The sequence below is a fragment of the Cervus elaphus genome, chromosome 8, assembly GCF_910594005.1.
Source record: "Cervus elaphus chromosome 8, mCerEla1.1, whole genome shotgun sequence".
NCBI classification, from domain to species: Eukaryota; Metazoa; Chordata; class Mammalia; order Artiodactyla; family Cervidae; genus Cervus; species Cervus elaphus.
Window position 1 is genome coordinate 1962485 of NC_057822.1, and position 21084 is coordinate 1983568.

General features: G+C 54.5%; 1 protein-coding gene across 1 annotated transcript in view; it reads left to right on the forward strand.

Annotated features, from left to right (window-relative positions):
- IGSF21 (immunoglobin superfamily member 21) overlaps nt 1-21084 on the forward strand; it is a 270299-nt gene that overhangs the window by 212857 nt on the left and 36358 nt on the right. The window contains exon 4 of the mRNA XM_043908963.1: nt 11960-12078. Coding sequence (XP_043764898.1) covers nt 11960-12078 — 119 coding nt within the window. The remainder of the gene's footprint in view (nt 1-11959; nt 12079-21084) is intronic.

The following is a 21084-nucleotide window of genomic DNA, read 5'->3' on the forward strand; positions in this document are numbered from 1 at the left end:
TCCCTTGACTATAGCACGTTAAGGCTGGGAGCGTGTGACACACGGGAAGCTCCATTATTATTACTATTTTTCTTATTTCAGAGGGCTTCTGTGAGGGTTGAAAGGGGTCTTCCATGTGCCTCCCACGGGGTCTTGCACACAGGAGGTGCTCAATGAACCACTGCCGTGCAAAGATGAGTGAGGCACACGCTCCTGAGGCGCTCTCGGTCCCGTGGCCTGACTCTGTCTCACCCACAGTAGGGGCGCAGCCGTGTTCACTGAACACGGTCAGAGTGGTCACTGATGCCAGGAAGTGCCTGGGTCCCTGGGACAGCCGCGGTCCACACCGCCTCCTGCTGAAGGCGGGCTTGTTTGCAATGGGCTCCGCATCTTCCTGGTGTCAGCTGTCACACACTGCCGGTTCAGAGGCAAAGCAGAGATTCTTGTTTAAAAGCAAAGCGCCCACAGGGATAGAAAGGAAGCCAGCACAGCCCCGTGGCCTCAGCCTTTCTGCCTGCCTTCTTGTTGCCTCACTGCCCAGCTTCCCTGGTCCGAGTTCCCTTTGGCCCGTTGCCTGGTTTCTGGTTCCCTACTGCCCAGCATCCTTCTCCATGGGGCATACATCCCACGCCATGTGCTTGCAGGGCCTGGGGTGACGGCGTGGGGTGGAGACGAGGTAGAAGGACCATCCTGAACCCTCGGGCCCTCCCGCCCTTGCCGGTCTCCCAGCCCAGACCCTGTGTTGAGTGGGCTGACCGTGAGGGGCTAAATGGATCAATCAGGATGTGGAGGAGAGAGTGGTTTCCATGGCAGCGGCAAGAGGCTAGAGAAGAGAGGCCAGGAGCGGAAGGGGAGGGGAGAGAGTGGGAGGGGTCAGCACGGGAGGAGCAGGGAGGGGCACACCGCAGGCCAGAGGGGCAAGGATGGGGTCAGCGGAGAGACGGGGAGCTGGGGCTGGGGTTCGGGGCCAAAGCTCAGGGCAGCAGCTGAGCAAGGTGGGAAGGGCCAGGATGGACGGCATGGTGACCCCCACCTTCCACCAACCGGGCATCAACAAGGCCGGAGCAGCAGGGACCAGTGATTCTAAGTGTCATCATCCTGCGTCCTGGTTACCAACTTCCCGGGCATCCCAGGCTAGGATCCCTCCATCTAGAAGGTTCCTTGAGAATTCATCTTTGGAAGATAAAATTTGGTTTCCCATAGTCTTTTTCCCATCTTGGAAACAGGTCACTCCCCATTGGCCTACTGGGAAATCCCGGCTGCCTTCTCTGGAGCACCCCTCTGGGCAGGAATGAGGGGGCTTCCACAGTGACCTTGTTCCAGCCTCAGAACAAAAGTCTCGCTGTGGCGGTGATGCAGATGCCAAGGAGCAGCGAGGCAGGCGGGGGACCCGGCAGGGGACGAGCTGTGTTTGGATAAGCACCCGTCTCCCCTGCACCTTCCTGTCCAGCGCACAGGGTCCCTTCTCGGTGAAATGCTGGAACGGAGCAGGGTGCGGCTCGGGGTGAGCCAGCGGGAGGCAAGCCGCTTCCCTGGGAAAGTCAGCAGAGGGGCAGGGTGGGGTCTCACAGGTCCTCACCCTCAGTGTAGGGAGGGGCTGTCCCTCTGCAGCACTTGGACCCTAATTTTAATGCCTTAATGCTCACAGGAAGGAATTGCTCATCCACAAATCTGGGCCGGGAGCAGGGCCCAAGGTGGGTTTGAGGTCCCTGGATGGGGGGTGGGGGAAGACCAAGGTGGGGAGGGGCTGGGAAGGGCGCTAGCCTATTCTGGAACTTCTCGCCTTGCCCCCCTCCTCTATCATCCCCCCTCCAACTGCCAGCCCCCCCTTTGATTGGAAATCACAGACGTTTCATCCCCACTGAGAGGTTTTATGATGGAAACCATTTTCAGGTTGAAAAGGGGGATGAAAACCACGTTCATGGCTTTTTAAAGGCTCTGGGGGAAAAAAAGAGTTTAGGCAGTTTCTGGAAAGAAGGGGAAAACACACAAGGAAAAAGGGAATAAAGCTCTTGGCGCTGAGGGAGGGGCTCCCGGGACTCTCCCAGGCCTCCTGCGCAGGGTCCCTCTCCCTCCCAAGCCCGGGTCCCCAGGGCCCCTCCAGCTCGAGACAGCCTGTTCACCTCTACCTGGGGCTGCTCAAGTTCCCCAGGTGAGCCCGCCACTTTCAGACTGGCCAACTCTCGACTGGCTCCTCGGCCCGAGCGGCTGTCTGGAAGCCGGGTCCCCAGCTGTGGGCTTCTGGCCCCTTGGAGCGGTTCTGACGGTCCTTCTCTGACTTGGCTCAGGGGCGAGTTGGACCCACACTCTCCAGCTCTGCGTTGTAAAAATAGCACCCGATTTTTCCGGCTCTCTGAGACCCTGACTCATAGAGTCTCTGGTGATCATAGCGCTAGTTCAGTGAAAAGCTATTCTGCTCCCCCACCCCCACCCTGCGGGGGCTCTGTGACCCCAGCACCCACCTCAGACCACCCTGCAGGGGGCCGTCCGGGGCTTCCCCAGGGCCCTGTCTGGGCCAGCTGGCGCAGGGCGCCTCCCTCTGCAGCCGTGACCAGCCGCTCACCGCTTCTGGACCGAGTCAAGCTACTCTTCCCTCCAGCGTGCTCATGTGTTACGTGGAAGGTGACCGACATCCGGATTCGCCCGAAGCCGAAGGGTTCCTGGGACACGGGATCTTCAGTGCTAAACCCAGGAAACTCTTAGAAAAACCAGAACTTGCTAGCTGGTTAAGAGCAAGGCTGGGAACTTCCATATGGTCCAGTGGCTAAGACTCATGCTCCCCAATGCAGAGGGCCCAGGTTCAATCCCCGGTCAGGGAACTAGCTCCCACACACCACAACTAAAGATTCCGTGTGCTGCTGTGAAGACAGAGGGTCACGTGTGCTGCACCTAAGACCCAGGGCAGCCAAATAAATAAATATTAAAAAAAAAAAAAAAAACGACCCGGCTGGACTGGGAGGTCTGATACTAAGGAGGAAAACCCCCAGGCTCATCCACGTACCACCTGAGCCCGTAGGACAGATCCGCTCATGAAGGGGAAGCCTTCTCCTCCACCAGCCTCTCTGCCTGGCGCACTCTCCACGGCTGCACACCCGTCCTGGGGACGGTCTCCCCAGGCTGCTCCTGGAAAGGGCTTACCGGAGGAGAACACCCAGGATTTGGTCCAAAGGAGGTGAAGGAATGTTTCTGACTCATCAGGTCACAGGCAGCTTCCCCAAGAGTGCATTAACCAAGGGAGACTCAGGTCTTACCATTTCAGGTGACTTTAGCCAAGTTCACGCCAAAAGAGATGAGACCCTTTGTCCTGGACCCAAACCTAGGCTCTGTGTCCCACTTTCTCGGCTGACCTTGAGGGTAGACTCACCTCCAGGAGGCCAGGAAAGACTGAGGACACTTCATCTGTTTCAGAAGCTGGGGCACGGGGACCAGCTGCAGGCGTGGTCCCGGAGGGCGGGCTGAGATTCAGCGTCAGGTCGGTGTAAGATGAGAGCGATGGGGGCCGCCTGGCCAGCTTCATGGCAGCCCCTGGTGGTTTCAAGGACCCACAGAGCTGCAAAATCCACCCACCTCAGTCAAATTCCGTTCAACCGTACCGTCAGCACCTCCCAGGCTCCAGGTTTGGTGAAGCCAATGAAGGGGGACTCCCCAGTGTGTCTACTGGGAGAGGGCCGGTTTAAACAGAGGGATGGAGCCAAGGCAGAGGGAGGAGGGCTGAGGACCTGAGACCTGCCTGGAGCTTTTTAGAAACTCCTAAGACCCGGTCCAGAAACCTACTTGAATCTTCGTTTGAACCAGATCCCCAGGGGATTCTCCAGCACATTCGAATTGGAGCCCGGCACCCCCGGACCTTCCCAGGGTCTCCCGTAGAGGATCCCATCCCAAGATAAGACCTAGGTCCAGACAGGCCCTTTCTTTCCTGGCCACAGCTGCTTCCTCAGACCTGCCAGTTGCAACAAATGCTACCCCCAGCAGCCAGTCCATTTCTGACTGTGCGGGGCAGTGTGTGTGGGGGTAGACGGGTGGGGTGTGTAGCCATCCAAGTCCCATGGGGGGAAAGTTAGACGTGGCGAGGGCGGCTGGGTGGGGGTTGGGGAAGCTGGGGCCGGCCGAGCAGGTGACCCCGGGGCCACTGGACTGAACCAACAGAACCTGGCTGTCCGTGGCCTCCCACCCAGGCTCCGCAAACTGCACAGGTGTGCGGGAGGGGCAGGTGCCTCGACCCGCACCCCTGCCTTTTATCGGAGAGCAGCGTCTCGTTAGCAAACGGCCCTGCAGCCCCCAAGGCTGCCAGGCCTCGTGGCCCTTTCTATTAGCTCTGCCTCAGAGCCCTGCAGAGCCGGCATTCTGCAACAGCACCTTGCGTGTCACGGGGCCATGACATTTAAACTTGGGGAGGAAGCAGGTGTTGGAGGGAGGGAGAAGCAAGGTCCGGGCCTCGGGGAATGTGAAGCCAATCAGGGAAGCATGGTGGGCACAGGAACAGTAAAACTTCATTCCTTTCCACTTGAGATCATTCCAGCAAGCATCATGGACAGCTGGGCAGGCACCCGGCTAATAGGATTGCCGGGGGTGTGTTTAACCTACTTGCAAGAACGAACTATTTCCAGGCTCCTTAGAAGCTCCATTTCTATGCAAACAATGGTTATACAAATGAAAGGCTCTCTCATCTCTTCATTAAAGCAGAGCCTCAAAGGACCAATCACTACCTGAATCTTTTCCATTATCCCGGAATGAGGTACAGTCTACATAAACGAAGACCCCTGCATGACAAAATGCCTTTGAAACAGGGTAGATTATCAAAGTTCGGTTCTGACAAGTCTTATTCTGTTGCTGAATTTTGGCAAGAGATGTGAAGCCACACACCCCTTTCTTCCCTCCATCCCAGCCTCCCTCCCTCCTCTCTGGGTTCAGGGCCTGATTAGGAGGGTCCCAAAGTCAGACTGGGTTTGGGCTTGATCCTCCAGGGGCTGGAAGCCACGGGATGGTTTTAAATCGAGAGAACCAGATCCTCACTGTGATAAGGCCACTCTGGCAGCAGGCAGCAGACTCGGGGAGGGCGAGATGGCAAGAATGAAGACAGAGGTGGAGCGGGTCCAGGTGGAGCAGAATCCGCAGGGTGGAGGGAAGGCGCTGACCGCGGGCCACCTGTCCGGCGAGCGCCCATCCCCTGAAAGAAGAGGAGAAGAAAATGGGGTCGGAGGCAAATGTCACCCACACTTTCCCCATCGGGAAGTCCTGCAGCCCCCACCCTCCTTTCCCACCCTCCTTCACACGATGCCAACAGGACTTGCTATTTCGGCTTAGAGCAGCATTTTAAAAGTAGAAATAAGGTAATGTAGAAGGAGCTGCTTCTAAAAGGAGCACCCCAGGTAGAGCGCGCAGAGGCAGAAAGCCATAAAAAGCCCAGAGGTCTTCATATCATCTCTGTACAAAAGCAGTTAGGCTGCGTCTTATCATTAAAATACGCCCAGCCACGCCTCTCCCTGGTGTGGACCCAGGAGAGATGAAAGTGTACGTTCATGCAAAGACTTGTCCACGTAGGTTCACAGCCGCTTTATTGTCCTGGCCAGAGAGCAGCTCAAGCACGCGTCAGCAGGTCAGTGGATAGATCGCAGGGGGTGTATCTATGCCACGGGAGGCCGCTCGGCCTTAAAAAGGAACAGGCTGGTGACAAAGGCAACATAAATGAGTCTCAATAATGATGAGTGAGAGAAACCAAACAAAAAACCGTGCATGTTCTACGGTTCAATTTACATGAATCCCTGGAAAGCGTGAGCCTGGCGAACAGTGGCAGAGAGTGGGTCAGTGGTTGCCTGGGGTTAGGGGCAGAGTAGAGATACAAGGAAATTTCGGGGGGTGACATGTTTACTATCTTGACTATGGCAATGGCTTCGGTGGTGTGTATACACGGCGTGGGTGTGTGTGACAAGCCGCTTCAGTTGGGTCTGACTCTTTGCGACCCCACGGACTGTAGCCCACCAAACTCCTCTGTCCATGGGATTCTCCAGGCAAGAACACTGGAGTGGGTTGCCATTTCCTCCTTCAGGGGATCTTCCCGACCCAGGGGACTGAACCCTGGTCTCCTACATTGCAGGCAGATTCTTGACCATCTGAGCCACCAGGAATATTCAATACTTTATTGTAAAATCGACTTTGTGTTAGATGGTTTTGACCAACTATAGGCTAATGGTAGTGTCCTGAGCACATTTAAGACAAGGCTAAGCTATGATACTCAGTAGGTTAGGTGTATTAAATACGTTTTTAGCTTGATATTTTTAACTTTTAACGGGTTTATCAGGATGTGACCTCCTTGTAAGTCGAGGAAGATCTCTATTGCTCTGTCTCCTTCCATGCTAGGCGCTCAGCACTGCAAACACAGTAGACGCTTAAGAGTTTATTTCAAAATTTTAATCCATTAATGGCGCAGGGGAAGATCTGACAAGCGCCAGGCTCTTCTCTAAGTGCATATGCATTTCATTAATTTAAGTTTCAGGTCTCAGCAAAAGTCCCTTACTGGATCATCTGATCCACCAACAATACGGGAAGAGTAACTCTAAATTCTGCAGCCTGTTTCCTCCCAGCCCCGCCCTCTGCTCCCAAGTCCGTGATCTCCAGTCTGGGAGAATCTAGAACTCTTCCCAGTGGAGAGACAAAGTCAGGAAAGGAAGGATGATCAGAGGCTGTAAAGTCAGGCGGGTGTGGAGAATGTGACTACAAAGGGCTCTGCAATTAAGCGGCCCACCGGAAGGTGGAAGAAGGGAATTTAGGAAAATAAAAGACCATCCCATTTCTCCCAGCAGCGAGGGGCAGATGGCTCTTATTACCTGGAGAGGTAGAGAGGCTCAAAATAGAAAATACGCTGAAGAACAGTGGAGGCAAATTCCAGTTCGAAGGAGCTCAATTAATTTTCTGGGGAAGGAAGATCTGAGAAGCAGTGTGGGGACGCGACTGGGGCTTCCAAAGACCTCTCTTGGTCGTCAGCATCCATGAGACTTGGTTTTAAATCATAGCACCCACCTACTCCCTCTATGACCTCCCTCTTCTCTGGATGCCTCAGTTTCCTCATCTGTACAATGGGGGTAATATTATTTCTATATAATACATACCAGAGCTGGTTTAGACACGGCATCATAATAGGGTAGTGTCAAGGATCCAAGGAGATAGGGTAACACAATGCTTCTCATTGTAAATCTCTGTAAACATCAGCTCCTCCTAAAGGCTACAATGTCATGAGGCAGGTATTGGAGCACTCATTTATGAGCTGGAGAAACCAAAGCTCGAAGAAGCCAAAGAGCTTTATTCAGCCTCATGCAGCTAGTCAGGTGCAGAGCCCAGACCAGAACCAAGGGTGCCTAGCTCCTGGCCCTGATAGCTTCTGCCGCCCTCGTTCATACAGTGAATATTCCTGGAGAACCTACCACGTGGCCAGGCTCACCTTTAAGGAGCTTATCTGCTTCCCTGGGAAGGAAGACAAATGGGAACCAATGTAGCATGATATGGATAGGGTAGGTGCTCCAGACAGACACAGCCCTGGGGAGGTGGAGAGGGACTCTGTCTGCACCGGGTGTGGGCAGTCAGGGCAGCCTGCCTGGCAGAGGCAGCATCTGAATGTGAAGCCTAAGGGCCACTAGCTACCTAGTGATTCTGGTCCGTTGGGCTCTCAAGCCACATCAGCTCTGAGTTAAGCCCTTGAATTATCCCACATAATCTTCTCAACTGTCTGACGGAGAGGGGTCATAAATGGGGAAAGCGAGACTCAACTGCCAGGCTTTGAAAGAGGGCTAGAGGCTTGTCGTGGGAACAAGAAAGGAAGAGTGGTCCAAGCTGAGGGAACAGGCTGGACAAAGATTCACAGATGCAGGGAAGAGCCCTTGGCATCTCTGTGTGACCTGCCCAGGCCCCAAGCCCTAAGGCTCAGCGCAGGCGTAGTGCAAGCCGGCGTGAATACCTGTGCTCAGCATGGATGGCCTACGGCCCTGGCCTCGGACCTGGGGATGCCCCAGTGCCCAGGCTTTGCCCGGCCTCGCCTGAGCCAGGGGGCCGTGGGGACAGCCAGTGGGCCCGGCTGTCTCTGTGCCCAGCTTTTCACACACGGTTACTCGGCCTTCGGAACCACCGTCCATGTTAGTAAACTCCGGCTGCTAAAGTGTATTACACTGAACTCACCAGAAACCTTTGCCGCTATTAATGGTTTATTGATTGCAGCCCATGGCTGATGAGAGTAGGTCTCCTCACCCCCAGCCCCCTCGGGGCCCTGCTATCTGCGGAAGGCCTTCTAGTCAGCATGCAGATCAATGCCACTCAAATCTGGAGAAAAAGGGGGTCTCCCGGCCACTTAATCCACTTCAGGAGGATAACACTGAAGGCAGAGGCTCAGATGAGGCGCTGAGAAGAGGTGGATTGGTCCAGATCAGAGCTATGGGTAGAAGCTGCTGAATCTGCAGACAGGAGCGAGCATCTGCCTCCGCCTGGGGGAGGGGATGGGGCCACGGCATGATCTGTAGCAGACAGAGACTCACACCACGGCTTTCTGGACGGTCTCGCTGTCCACTCGTGTTGTAACTCTTGTCTGAGTACCTACCACGATGACAAGCACTCTGCAAGGCCCTGGGACACTCTGGCAAGCCAGCTCGATGCAGACCCGGCCTTCAGGGATTCTCATTGTGTATGGTGGGGGAGGGGATGTTTGTGAGTCACTAATGTAAGTCACTAAGTTACAATGTAGACAAGGACTAAGAAGAGAGGTGCAGACACCTGCTCTAAGAGTCAGCTATCGCTACATAACAAGCAGCCCCAAATCCAGATGGTTTAAAGCACCAGCCACCTATTATTGCTCAGGAGGGTAGGGGCTGGCCGGGTTTACTCCCAAGTGTGGCCTTGCCTGGACCAACTGAGCAAGTGGGAGCTCCCTCCACTCACTCTCAGCCTCCATCAGAGGCTTGTTCTCAGGACAGAGGCAGAGGGTGGAGAGAGAGAGTTAGGTGGAGAGGGAGAGACAGAGACCATTCTTTTGAAACTTAAACTTGGAATTTGCATGCCATCATCACTTTCACCACTATTAGTTGAAGCAAGTCATAAGGCCAAGAATGGGGGAAATAGATTCCACTTCTAAGTGGGAGGGCTTCACTCCTGGCTCAGGTGCAAATAAAGAATCTGCTTGCAATGTGGGAGATCTGGGTTTGGTCCCTGGGTCGGGAAGATCCCCTGGAGGAGGGCGTGGCAACCCACTCCAGCATTCTTGCCTGGAGAATCCCCATGAACAGAGGAACCTGGTGGGCTACAGTGGAGAAGACTCCACTTCTAGGTGGGAAGAGCTATATAGGCATTTTGCAAGATACAGGGAGGCCGTTAATCCAGGTCACCACCGTAATCAAGCCTCCATGGCCACCTAGTCCAGGTGGTCACTTTCTAAGTAACTGTTTAACTTGAAGGTTGTAGTCAGAGAAATAAAATGCAACATTCACAGGAAAACAGACTGTTGCAATCAAAAGTGCTAACTCAGAAAAGAAACTTGGCTCAACGCACCCGTGAGTGTTACCAATAATGGATCCTGGATGGGATTTTGAAACGGAAAGGAGACATTAGTGGAAAAACTGGTGCAATTTGGGTAGAGTCTGGAGTTGAATAAATAATGACGCATTAATGCCGGTTCTCATGTAAGAGTTAACAAAGGGGGACCTGTGAGGGCTGTTAGGGAACTCTGTTCTCTGTGCAACTTTTCTGTAAATCTAAAATAAATCCAAAATCAAAAGTCTGTTTTTAAAAAGGGAACTTGGCACATGGGAGGAATGGAAGCAACGCCATTGTCACGGGAGGACGGGGGAGCTGAGTGTGGCGGGAAGCGGTTGTGCTGAGACTTGTTGGCCCAGATAAGAATCCTGGGCTTCACTTGAAGAGCAGAAAGAAGCCTCTGAAGAGCTTTAGGGAGGGGAATGCCATTAACCCCATTTGCATTTGAAAAGATCTGGGTTCTACCTGGAGAAGGACCAAGAGGGAGATGAGCATGGCAGAGAAGCTGGTTACCTGCCCCTCCTGTATTCCAGGTGAGAGAGTTGTTGGCTGTGGAGATACAGGGAAGAGAATGCTTTGGGATACGTCTAAGAGGTAGAGCATCCAGGACTTGGTCTCAGACTGTGTTTGGGGGAGCAGAGAAACAGGAGATACCAGCGATGGTGCCTGGAGTATCCCTTGGATCCCTGGTTGAAGGCAGGACTGCTCACGGAGCTAGGGAACTCAGCAGAAGAACATCCAAGGATGTAGAAATATCCCCCAGGCAAGAAGCTGCCTCCTTCATAAAGCACCAGTCCAGACGTCCCCAGCGCTGTCTGCTGTATCACCTGTGTGTGTTACCTCCACACGTCACCTAAACATATTGCGTGTGTGACTGTCGCCTGAACATGAGCACTGAGGCTGCCTAAACACGTCACCCGTGTCCCTGTCACAGCAGTACATCTTCTGCATAGCTCACCTATGTGGCCGTCACCTGTGCGTTTCCACCCGTGTGTCAACTGTGTCGTTATTATTTCGTTTTATCGCCTGGGCAGCTGCCAGCTCCATGTGTCCCTGGAGCCTGTGTCTTCGCAGGGGTGTCACCTGGGCACCTGTCACCTGCGCCTCAAGGCGCCTCTGTAATAGGCGCCCGTAAGCACCGCCTAAACACGCCACTCTGGGCGACTGTCACTCCGCAAGCCTGCCTGGCAGAGAGGCTTCTCATTTCTTTCTCAGGCTAGCTGAGTTGCAAACAAAGAAAATAGTTCCCAGAGGGAAAACAGTTCCTGCTGTTTCTGCTGTCACCATGTTCTTCTCTTCCGAGACGGGAGACAGCATCTTCCCCACCACGTGTCCCTGATGAAAAGCTCCCCATTCGTGAAGTCTTTTCATGACAAGTCGGCAGACCAGGTTTCAGCCTCTGTTTCCTGTGGAAATGAAGATGTTTGCTTACGCTAATGGGAGGTGGGCGGCAGGCGGCAAGGAGCCATGGTTAGAGGTGCTGGCTTCCTTCATGAGGCCTCTGGATGGGGAGAGAGGCTGGGAGCCCAGGGGTGTGTGTGTGTGTGTGTGTGTGTGTGCGCGTGTGGGCACAGAGGTGCGGGTGTGGCCCATGAGTCACAGGCAAAGGAGCTGGAAGACAAAGATGGGGTGGAGACAGCGGAAGAGGGAGGGGAAGGAGTGGGCGTGAGGCTGGGAAGCAGCAGGTGTAAGAGAGGCTGGCTGAGCGGAGAGTGAATCAAGTTGGCGCAGGGCTGGGTGTGAAGTGCGGAACCGAAGGCCACCCCTTGGCGCCAGCAGGGCTGGGACAGGCCCTGGTAGGACCTCTGGTAGGCCTCTGGTAGGACCGCAGGGCCAGTGTTATGGGGAGGGCCCTGTGCTTGGCACTTCCTGGGGTTCCCTGAGCATCAGCTTCTCTTTGGAGTTTTCTGCAGCTGCGTGAGAACCCCCAAGACGTGAGCACAGAGACCTTCCTTCTGTCGTGGCCAGAACAGGCCCCTCATCGGGTGCTCAATGAGGCCCAGAGCGGGCCGGAAGTTGCTGGAGGACACAAAGTTTTCCCCATCGCGGCTGCATGGTCTCTGAGCTCCAGGTCAAAACTCCGCGCCTTCTGAGTGTCCAGATCTCACTTGGCAGAAGCCCCCTAGCCCTAACAGGCATCACAGGATCCGGGGACCACAGGCAGTGGCCCCTCGACCACCTTAATGCGGTGTTCCTGCTTCCAGAGGTCTTGCGGTCACATCGTCACATGTAGTCCTCCCTGCAGGCCACCCCTTCACCCTCCAGAGCCTAAGGCGCAGGGCCCGGGTGCCAGCGGTGTTCCGTGAAGTTGCTCCCACTCCCAGCATGGCACACGGGCGTGTGCTGGTGGGTCCCGGGGCGCTACTGAGAGAATCCTGGATGGTTGGGCTGTGGGTGTTGGTTTCCTAGGTGCTGTGACTTCCAGCCCCAGATGATGGGTCCCCATGCTGCCCCTCTGTGCCCCCCGCAGGCTGCCTGAGGTCCGCATCTCCGACAACGGTCCCTACGAGTGCCACGTGGGCATCTACGACCGCGCCACAAGGGAGAAGGTGGTCCTGGCATCGGGCAACATCTTCCTGAACGTCATGGGTGAGTGCGGGGCTCTGGGCCTTGGTGTCGCTGTGTGTGTGCATGTGCGTGTGTCTGTGTGCATGTGCGTACCCAGGCACGCAGAGGGGCTGGCCCAGGAACCACCTGCCCAAACTCCCGCCGTACTGGCAGGAGACCCTCTTCTCGCCTCAGCTTGCCCTTGACGGCAGGGGGCCGGAAGTGCCCCAGTGTGACCTGCGGCCTCTCAGGAACCCCTTCTCCTACTAGCACTGACACCCCGGCCTTAGGGAGGTGGGGCCCAGCCTCATCCCTGGAGCCCCATGGACTCACACTTTGGCGGGCGAGAATTTTACCAGCGGACCACCCATGCACCCGGACTCGGCGCTTTGAAGAGGCTCTGATACACTGTTTAAGATGAAAGAGGAACCTAAGGGGCTCTGAGGCTTCCCAGGAGGCAGCAGCCTGCAGCGGCCTCTGGGCCTCAGCTTCCCCTTCTGTAAGATGGGAGTGAGATGCAGGCCAAGGGGACGTTCATGGACCTCCTAACTCCAGGCCCTGTGACCTGATGAGGTCACAGGGAGGAGATGCTGAGCTGTGTGGGCCCCTTCTCCAGGTGGAAGCCAGGAGCCATGCTCTTGGAAACACCTGTGGGCAAAGGGCACAAAGTGGGGGTGGGCCCCCCGGGTGGGACCCCCCAGGAGCATGAGACTCCAGGAGCCTCCGGGGCGGGCGAGGGGGTTGAGATGGCATCTCAGTGACACTGCACACCCACTGCAGAGAGAATGTCCCCTCCGCGTGCTTCCCGAGGCCTTTCCCAGAACACAGACACATCGGGGGACATTAGAAAGCGTGCTAGACTGGATGTCAGTGTTCCTGGGCTTCCACTCTATGTCTGTGCCTCCATCTCTCCATCTGTAAAACGGGGACAAGAGTACCAGTGCCTGTCTCTGGCTGGTGTGTCCCCATACCCAGCCTCGGCTTCCCAGCTTGTAAAGCACGGCCTTTCCCAAATGGCCTCAGAAGCCCCTGCCGGCACTGGTGGGCCAGCCAGGCACACTCTTGAGCTCTGGGTCAGCTCTGCGGCCGGGATTCTAGGCACATGGCCTTGACTCCAGACTGTGTGTTCCCTGATTTCCTTATCCAATGGTATTTATCAGGGAAACAAAGCCTGCTATACTCAGGCCATCAATGAAAGCATAGAGGCCCCGTGGACAGTCACTGCTTCTGGGGAAATGGTAAACCTCTGAAGGCCTGAGGCTCACCAAATCCCGCAGGAGTAGCACGTGGTGTGGTCTGGCTTCCTGGGGTCAGGCCAGGGCTGGGAGGTGGCTCTGCCAGGGAAGTCTCCCCTCTTGCAGTCACCGACCCATGGAATAGCTCCTGTGTACTTTGATAAGAAATGTTCTCAGTGTCTGGCCCTGAGCTGGTCACATCAAGGAAGCCAGTGAGGAATGAAACTCTTTGTCCCAGTGAGGGGCTCCCAGTCTGACAAGGGCCATATTCTCCATTGTTTATTCATCAGATATTTGTTGAGCACCTACTGTGTGCCAGGCAATGGCCACACGCTTTCAATAGGAAGCATCTTTGTCCTTGGGGAATGTGAATCCTGTGCATGCTGTTGTTTAGTCGCTAAGTCGCTCATGAGACAAGCCTAAGACACAAGCATAGACAGGTGAGTGAGACGGCTGTGGGCTCATTCGTGGACTCTCAGTGTCTGACCCTTTAAGACCCCCTGGACTGTAGCCACCAAGCCCCTCCATCCATGGGATTCCCCAGGCAAGAATATCGGAGTGTGTTGCCATTTCCTTTTCCTGGGGAGCTTCCCAACCCAGGATCAAACGTGCATCCCCTGCATTGGCAGGCGTATTCCTTACCACTGAGCCACCAGGGGACACTTAGGAGAAGACTGTGGATAGTGATGAATGTTGAGAAGAAAATCGTGCAGGGTTATCGGATCAAGAGTCACTACCAGTGGAGTGGTGGCCAGTTTAGAAAGGGGGCTGAGGGAAGGCTCCTGGAGGCCACGCGCTTAAGTGATTTCCAGACCTTGCGTCAGTTAGACCTCACAGCCAACCCGAGGGGAGGGACTCATTACCCCTATGTTGCAGACACAGACATGGATAGGCACGAGAGAGCTAGCAACTTGCTTGAAGGCACACAGCAAGAATCACAAAGCCTTCCTGTGAGATCAGGCCCCTTAGTGCCGGGGCCAGAGCCCAGGCCTCTTGACTTCCAGGCCAGCTGGGTTGCACAGATGGAGGCAGTGTAGACAGATGGAGACAGTGTAGACGGTCCAGCTGAGACAGTGTAGACAGTCCAGGAGGCAGTGAGACAGAGGGAGGCAGTGTAGACAGATAGAGGCAGTGTAGACGGTCCAGGAGGCACATGGTCTCACCAGCTCACCAAAGGATCCTGAGCCGGTTCCTATCCCCGTGGGCTCGGTGTCCTTCATACAGTGAGGAGGTGGAGGGAGGTAGCCCTGCCCCTCCCCCCCGGCTCCTGCGGAGGCAGAGCGGTCTCAGGGGCCAGCCCGGGGTGCCCAGCTGGCCCGGCGCGGTGCTCCCAGCAGGCTCTGGGGGCGGGGCTTTGTGCCTCGGGGTCCCTCCCAGGGCGGGTGGCGGTCAGAGCAGGGAAGGGCAGACAGCTCGTGGGATCCCAGTCACTGAGCAGGAGGCTGAGCTACCAGGAGGGACCAGAGAGGGGTGGGCAAGAGATGCCACCCTCCCCCGCCTGTGCCCCAGGAAGGCTCCGACCCCTGGACATTCAGGGCTTCCCAGGTGGGGCCCGCCCTGGAATAGCCACCTCCCCCTTTCGGTTTGTCCTCTGACCATCCTCATGCTCAGAGACGGCCGTGCTTCTCACCAGTCTGTCCAGCCCCATTACACCTGTTGGGTCAGGCTCACCGCTGCTTGCCGGGCCCGCAGGACTGGATACCTTGTCCCACCCTGGCGTGTGCCTGATGGGTGACCCTCCTGCTTCATGCATGTTTTCTTACGGAATCCTAGGGACAGCCCTGGGAGCTGGGAGATGTTGTGACCCTTGTTATAAGAGGGACCGAGGCTTTGGGAGGGGAAATGATTTATCTAGGGTATTAACAGCCACCTGAGGCCAAAGCCTTCGGTCTAAACTAGTGGTTCTCAAACTTGAATGACTGTCAGAAGTGCCTGGAGGGCTTATGAAGATACAGCCCCTGATTCAGCAGAGCTGGGTAGGGCCTGGGAATCTGCATTTCTTACAAGTTCCCTGATGATGCAGGTGCCAGGACCACATTCTAGAACCTCTGGCCTAAACCTCTAAGTCTTCCAAAAATACTCATTCTGTAACATCTCTGTTGGTATCTTAATCTATACATGTATCAACAGCTACTCTTATTTATGGGCAAATGTATTTCTCCTTTCTTCTCTGATTCTCACCTCCCCCCAGGCACGGGAGAATACCCCTTCCCTTCCACATACAAGATAAGAACACGCAGGTTTGGATCTGAATCCCAAATCCACCAGGTGACCTTGGATTCATTAGCCTCCCTGGGCCTCAGTCTCTCCAACTGTAAAATGGGGGTAAGGATGCCTCCTTCCTAGGGTGATTGTGAGGTTTAGATCAGAAAAGGTTTGCAAATGCCTAGCCCAGCACGAGTCGGCCAGGAGGCTCACTAGGTCTGATCTCACTGTCTTTAGCAAACTGTCTGGGCCTGCCTGCTCCCAGGCACGGGTGTGGCTGCCTCCTCCTTGCCCCTGGTTTTATCCCTGGCACAGAGAAGTCTCGTCCACTATTTCTTATTCCCAGGAGCTTTAAGCCAGTCTGAGAAATGAATGCTCACAGCTTTGTACACCGTGGTCCTTGGAGAGGGGGTCCAGTTCCTGGGTGTTGGGGCGGCCCCACTCTGTCTATCCATCCTCCTGTAGGTCAGCCTGTCCTGGGAGGAGCCAGGATACTCCCCAACTTTGAAAAGGAAAGCTACCCGTGACAAGTTTGTGTCAATTCCATGGTACTTCCAATAAAGCCTTTCACCTGATTCTCACACCAGTCCCTAAGGGGCCGGATTGCTAGTGTCCCCAATTCCCAGATGAGAAGACTGAGGCTCAGGGAGAGGAAAGACCCCACTGGTGGCTGCCCCAGCCCGGAGCAGCTCAGCTCCTGAGGCTCACCAAGGCCCAGAATGGCGGGGGAAACGCTGCGAGAGACCGAGGCGCTGAGGGTGCGGCCGTTTCCTGCGTCTCGTCTCCTGTGAGCCAGCGGCCGCATCAGACCACGAGGCAGAGCCCGCACTGTGCGCGCTGCGTGGACCCAGGCGCAGAGAAGCAAGCGGTCTGCTCGGCCAAGACTCGGAGGATTAAGTGACATAATCCATAGTACAGAAGGTTCTGAGCCCAGACGCAGTCTGAGTGTTCCATAAATACTACCTCTCTACCAACTACTATAAATAAAAGAGATAAACAACAGCCCTCCTCCTGCAAAGCACAGGGAACTATATTCAGCATCTTGTAATAAACCATAACGGAAAAGAGCAGGAAATAGAATATGTGTATACGCATCCATATATATACATATGTATGTCTGCATCCACAAGGGTGGCTATATGTGTGTGCATAACTGATTCACTTTTCTGCACACCAGAAATTAACACAACGCTGTAAATCAAACCATTCCTGGTTCGGGCCAAAGGTTAGGCCTCTGTGCTTTCACTGCCAAGGGCCTGGGTTCAATCCCTAGTTGAGGAACTAAGATCCCAGAAGCTGCGCAGTGTGGCCAATAATAATGATAATTTCTTAAAAAACAGTGCGTGCGTGTGTTAGTCACACACACACTAATCTGTCAGAATGTTTGCGACCCTGTGGACTGTAGCCCACCAGGCTCCTCTGTCCGTGAAATTCTCCAGGCAGGAATCCTGGAGTGGGTTGCCATTTCCTTCTCCGGGGCTCCTGTACAGGAAATGAGAATTGGATGCCTCAAGTCTAACGGAGCCCCTGGGCTCTCCCAGCGTAAACCGACTATACTTCAATATACATAAACACATATGTAAATAAAAATAATATCTCTCACAATAAATAGTGTTCACGTCAGTTAAAAATCAGGCACAGTTAGAAAGCTTTGAATTTTGCGTCCCCCTCCTCCCCCATGACTGTCTTCTTTAAACAGGCAGGTTTCAGAAATTAAAGTCGAGTCACTGTGGCATGATGGAGGAAGATCCTACTTTCTCACACGTACACACACAGTGATCTCCAGGCGAGTGGAGGTCATTGGAAGCTGGGGTCTCCTTTGGGCCCCCAGGGACCCTAAGGGCCGTGGCAGCCAACAGCAGGGCAAGACAGCTCCGGTCCCGTCTGGGGGACCATGGGGAGGGGGCCACGGAGGAGCTGGGCAGCGCCCACCCCCGCCCGCACGAGCCTCAGGAGCGCAGAGCGGGTCCACGGGAGAGGCAGCGTCCCGGTCTGCCGTCACCGAGACCGCGTCCGTCTGGAGCATTCTAACGCGCTGTTTCCAGAGGCCTCGGGGTGCAGATCAAAATGCAAGCGTGGCTGTAATTTCACGCCTATAACATCCCCGCTCTGTGGTGGGGAAAGACATTTGGGAGCCCCTGGGTGACACTGGGGGTTCGCGCTGCACACAGTCATTAAAATGTTTTTATCCGAGCTGCAGATAAATTGTAAGCCAATTTGAAAGTTGCGTGCTGGGCCCGGGAACGCATTATACACCGTCACGGAAGGCTCGCCGAAGCTCTTCTTGGGGGTGTAGGTCACACGGGGGAGCGTGTTCAGCCTGGGATGTTACAATCAATTAAATGTTGAAGGGCCCAGACACCCCCACCCACTGAGGCAAAAGAGGCTGTTCTTCTGGTTCTGCCACAAGACCGAGGCAGAGGGCTTCCAGGCCACCCCCCCGGGCAGAGCTGCCTCCGAGGGCGCCTGGAACCCAGACCCAGTAATCACGGCCCCCAGCAGGCAAGCCCTCTGGGAGCTTCCCGTGGGCTGAGGATTCACCACTTGCCTCTCAAGAACGCCTCTCAGAGGAGGTGATGTCATCCCCCTCCTACAGATGAGGGAAAGGAGGCGCTGGGAGGTTACGGGGCTCGTCCACGCGAGCGCCAGAGCTGAGGCCCCCAGCAGGTCTGCCGAGACCAGAGCTGAGGTTCCTAACATCAGCTGCTCGGCTTCTCTGAGCCGCCGACCTTGGCACAAAGACTGTTGGTGACGCAAGTGCCCAGGGAGCGGGGGGGGGGGGGGGGGGAGGGAGCGCAGGACGAAGAGCGGGGACCCTGGGGAGCCTGCCCCCCAGCGGGGAGCTCCTCGCACTCAGAACCCAGCGGGGCTCTCGTTCATTCAGGGGCCCGCAGGAGTCAGGGGCGGGGAAGAGCACGCCATCAGTGCCCCCCACCCCTCCCGCTTCTCCATTCCTGCGCCCAAGCCCCCAGAAGCCGTTCTCCCATCCTACTACCCAGGGCCCCTCACTACTCAGGCCCTCCGATCGGAGCACTGGACTTGGAGTGCTCCTGGGTCCAAATCCAGGCCAGTGTCCACGTGTGACATGGACAGTCCAGTACTGAAATTCCTGTTTGGTAAAAACAATGCCAAAATGTCTTCTTTAGTTCAAATATATTCAGTTCAGTCACTGAGTTGTGTCTGACTCTTTGTGACCCCATGGACTGCAGCACGCCAGGCCTCCCTGTCCATCACCAACTCCTGGAGTTTACCCAAACTCATGTCCATTGAGTCGGTGATGCCATCCAACCATCTCATCCTCTATCATGCCCTTCTTCTCCTGCCCCCAATCTTTCCCGCATCAGGGTCTTTTGCAATGAGTCAACTCTTCGCATCAGGTGGCCAAAGTATTGGAGTTTCAGCATCAGCATCAGTCCTTCCAGTGAACACCCAGGACTGATCTCCTTTAGGATGGACTGGTTGGATCTCCTTGCAGTCCAAGGGACCCTCAAGAGTCTTCTCCAACACCACAGTTCAAAAGCACCAGTTCCTCGGCGCTCAGCTTTCTTTATAGTCCAACTCTCACATCCATACATGACCACTGGAAAAACCACAGCCTTGACTAGATGGAGCTTTGTTGGCAAAGTAATGTCTCTGCTTTTTAATATGCTGTCAAGGTTGGTCAGAGCTTTTCTTCCAAGGAGTAAGCATCTTTTAATTTCATGGGTGCAGTCACCATCCATAGTGATTTTGGAGCCCAGAAAAACAAAAGTCTGTCACTATTTCAACTGTTTCCCCATCTATTTGCCATGAAGTGATGGGACTGGATGCCATGATCTTAGTTTTCTGAATGTTGAGTTTTAAGCCAACTTTTTCACTCTTCTCTTTCACTTTCATCAAGAGGCCCTTTAGTTCCTCTTCGCTTTCTGCCATAGGGTGGTGTCATCTGCATATCTGAGGTTATTGATATTTCTACCAGCAGTCTTGATTCCAGCTTGTGCTTCCTCCAGCCCAGCGTTTCTCATGATGTACTCTGCATAAAAGTTAAATAAGCAGGGTGACAATATGCAGCCTTGACATACTCCTTTCCTGATTTGAACCAGTCTGTTGTTCCATGTCCAGTTCTAACTGTTGCTTCCTGACCTGCATACAGGTTTCTCAAGAGGCAGCTCAGGTGGTCTGGTATTCCCATCTCTTTCAGAATATTCCACACTTTGTTGTGATCCACACAGTCAAAGACTTTGGCATAGTCAATAAAGCAGAAGTAGATGTTTTTCTGGAACTCTCTTGCTTTTTTGATGATCCAATGGTTGTCAGCAATTTGATCTCTGCTTCCTCTGCCTTTTCTAAATCCAGCTTGAACATCTGGAAGTTCACGGTTCACGTACTGTTGAAGCCTGGCTTGGAGAATTTTGAGCATTACTTTACTCATGTGAGATGAGTGCAACTGTGTGGTGGTTTGAGCATTCTTTGGCATTGCTTTTCTTTGGGATTGGAATGAAAACTGACCTTTTCCAGTCCTGGTATATTAGAAGGTGATTTGGCTGTCCATACAGACAGACATTTTAAATCTCAAGTCTTCATTCACTCATTTATTTACTAAATATTTATTGACACCGGGTACATTCCAGGCGCTATCGGATGTATGGGAACTCAGCTTCGGCAGTTGGACGGACAAAATTCCAAGTCCTCCAGGAACAGACAGTGCAGGGAGGGAGGCAGACACGAGCAAGCAGACAGCCAGGACTGCGATGCCTGAGAGGGCAGGTCAAGCGGAGCAGAGGGAAGCGGGGTTGTTCTAAACAGAGTGAACAGCAAGGCCTCTCTGAGAAGCTGAGGGGATGACGCTCCAAGAAGGTGAGGCCTGAGCCATGTGGGTTTCATGCCTTCATGCAACCAATTCTACAACCAGTTACTTACTCAGCATCTCCCCGGTGCCAAGCATAGTTCTAGGCAATGAAGACACATCTCATGGAGGGAGGCAGCTCATGGCGCAGAGGTAGAAGCAAGGCTTGGGGACCTTGCTGAGTCCCCAGGGCTGCCGGTAACACATGATCCTAACCTGGGTGGCTGTAAACAGCAAGAATGTATCATCTCGCAGTTCTGGAGGCCGGGAGTCCAAGATCAAGGTGTAGGCAGGGCTGGGCTCCCTCTGACAGCTCCAGGGAAGGGTCCTCGCGTGCCTGTTCCAGCTGCTGGTGGCTGCCAGCAATTCTCAGCATCCTTGGCTTGTCAACTCCCATGTCTGCCTCCATCCTCACCTGGCGTCTTCCCTCTGAACCTCTGTGTCTCTGGGTCCCAACTTCCCTCTTCTTATAAGGACACAAGGTGTTGGATGAGGAACCACCCTAATCTATTATGACCTCATTTTAACTTGGTTACATTTGCAAAGATCCTATTTTGCAATAAGGTCCGATTCACAAGTCCTGGGGAGTAAGGACTACAGCACGGCTTTTGTGAACGGGAGACAGTGTTAGTTACTCAGTTGTGTCTGACTCTTGGCGACCCCATGGACTATAGCCTGCCAGGTTCCTCTGTCCGTGGGATTCACTAGGCAAAAATACTGCAGTGGGTTGTTCTCTTCTCCAAGGGATCTTTCCAACCCAGGGGTCTAACCATGGTCTCCTGC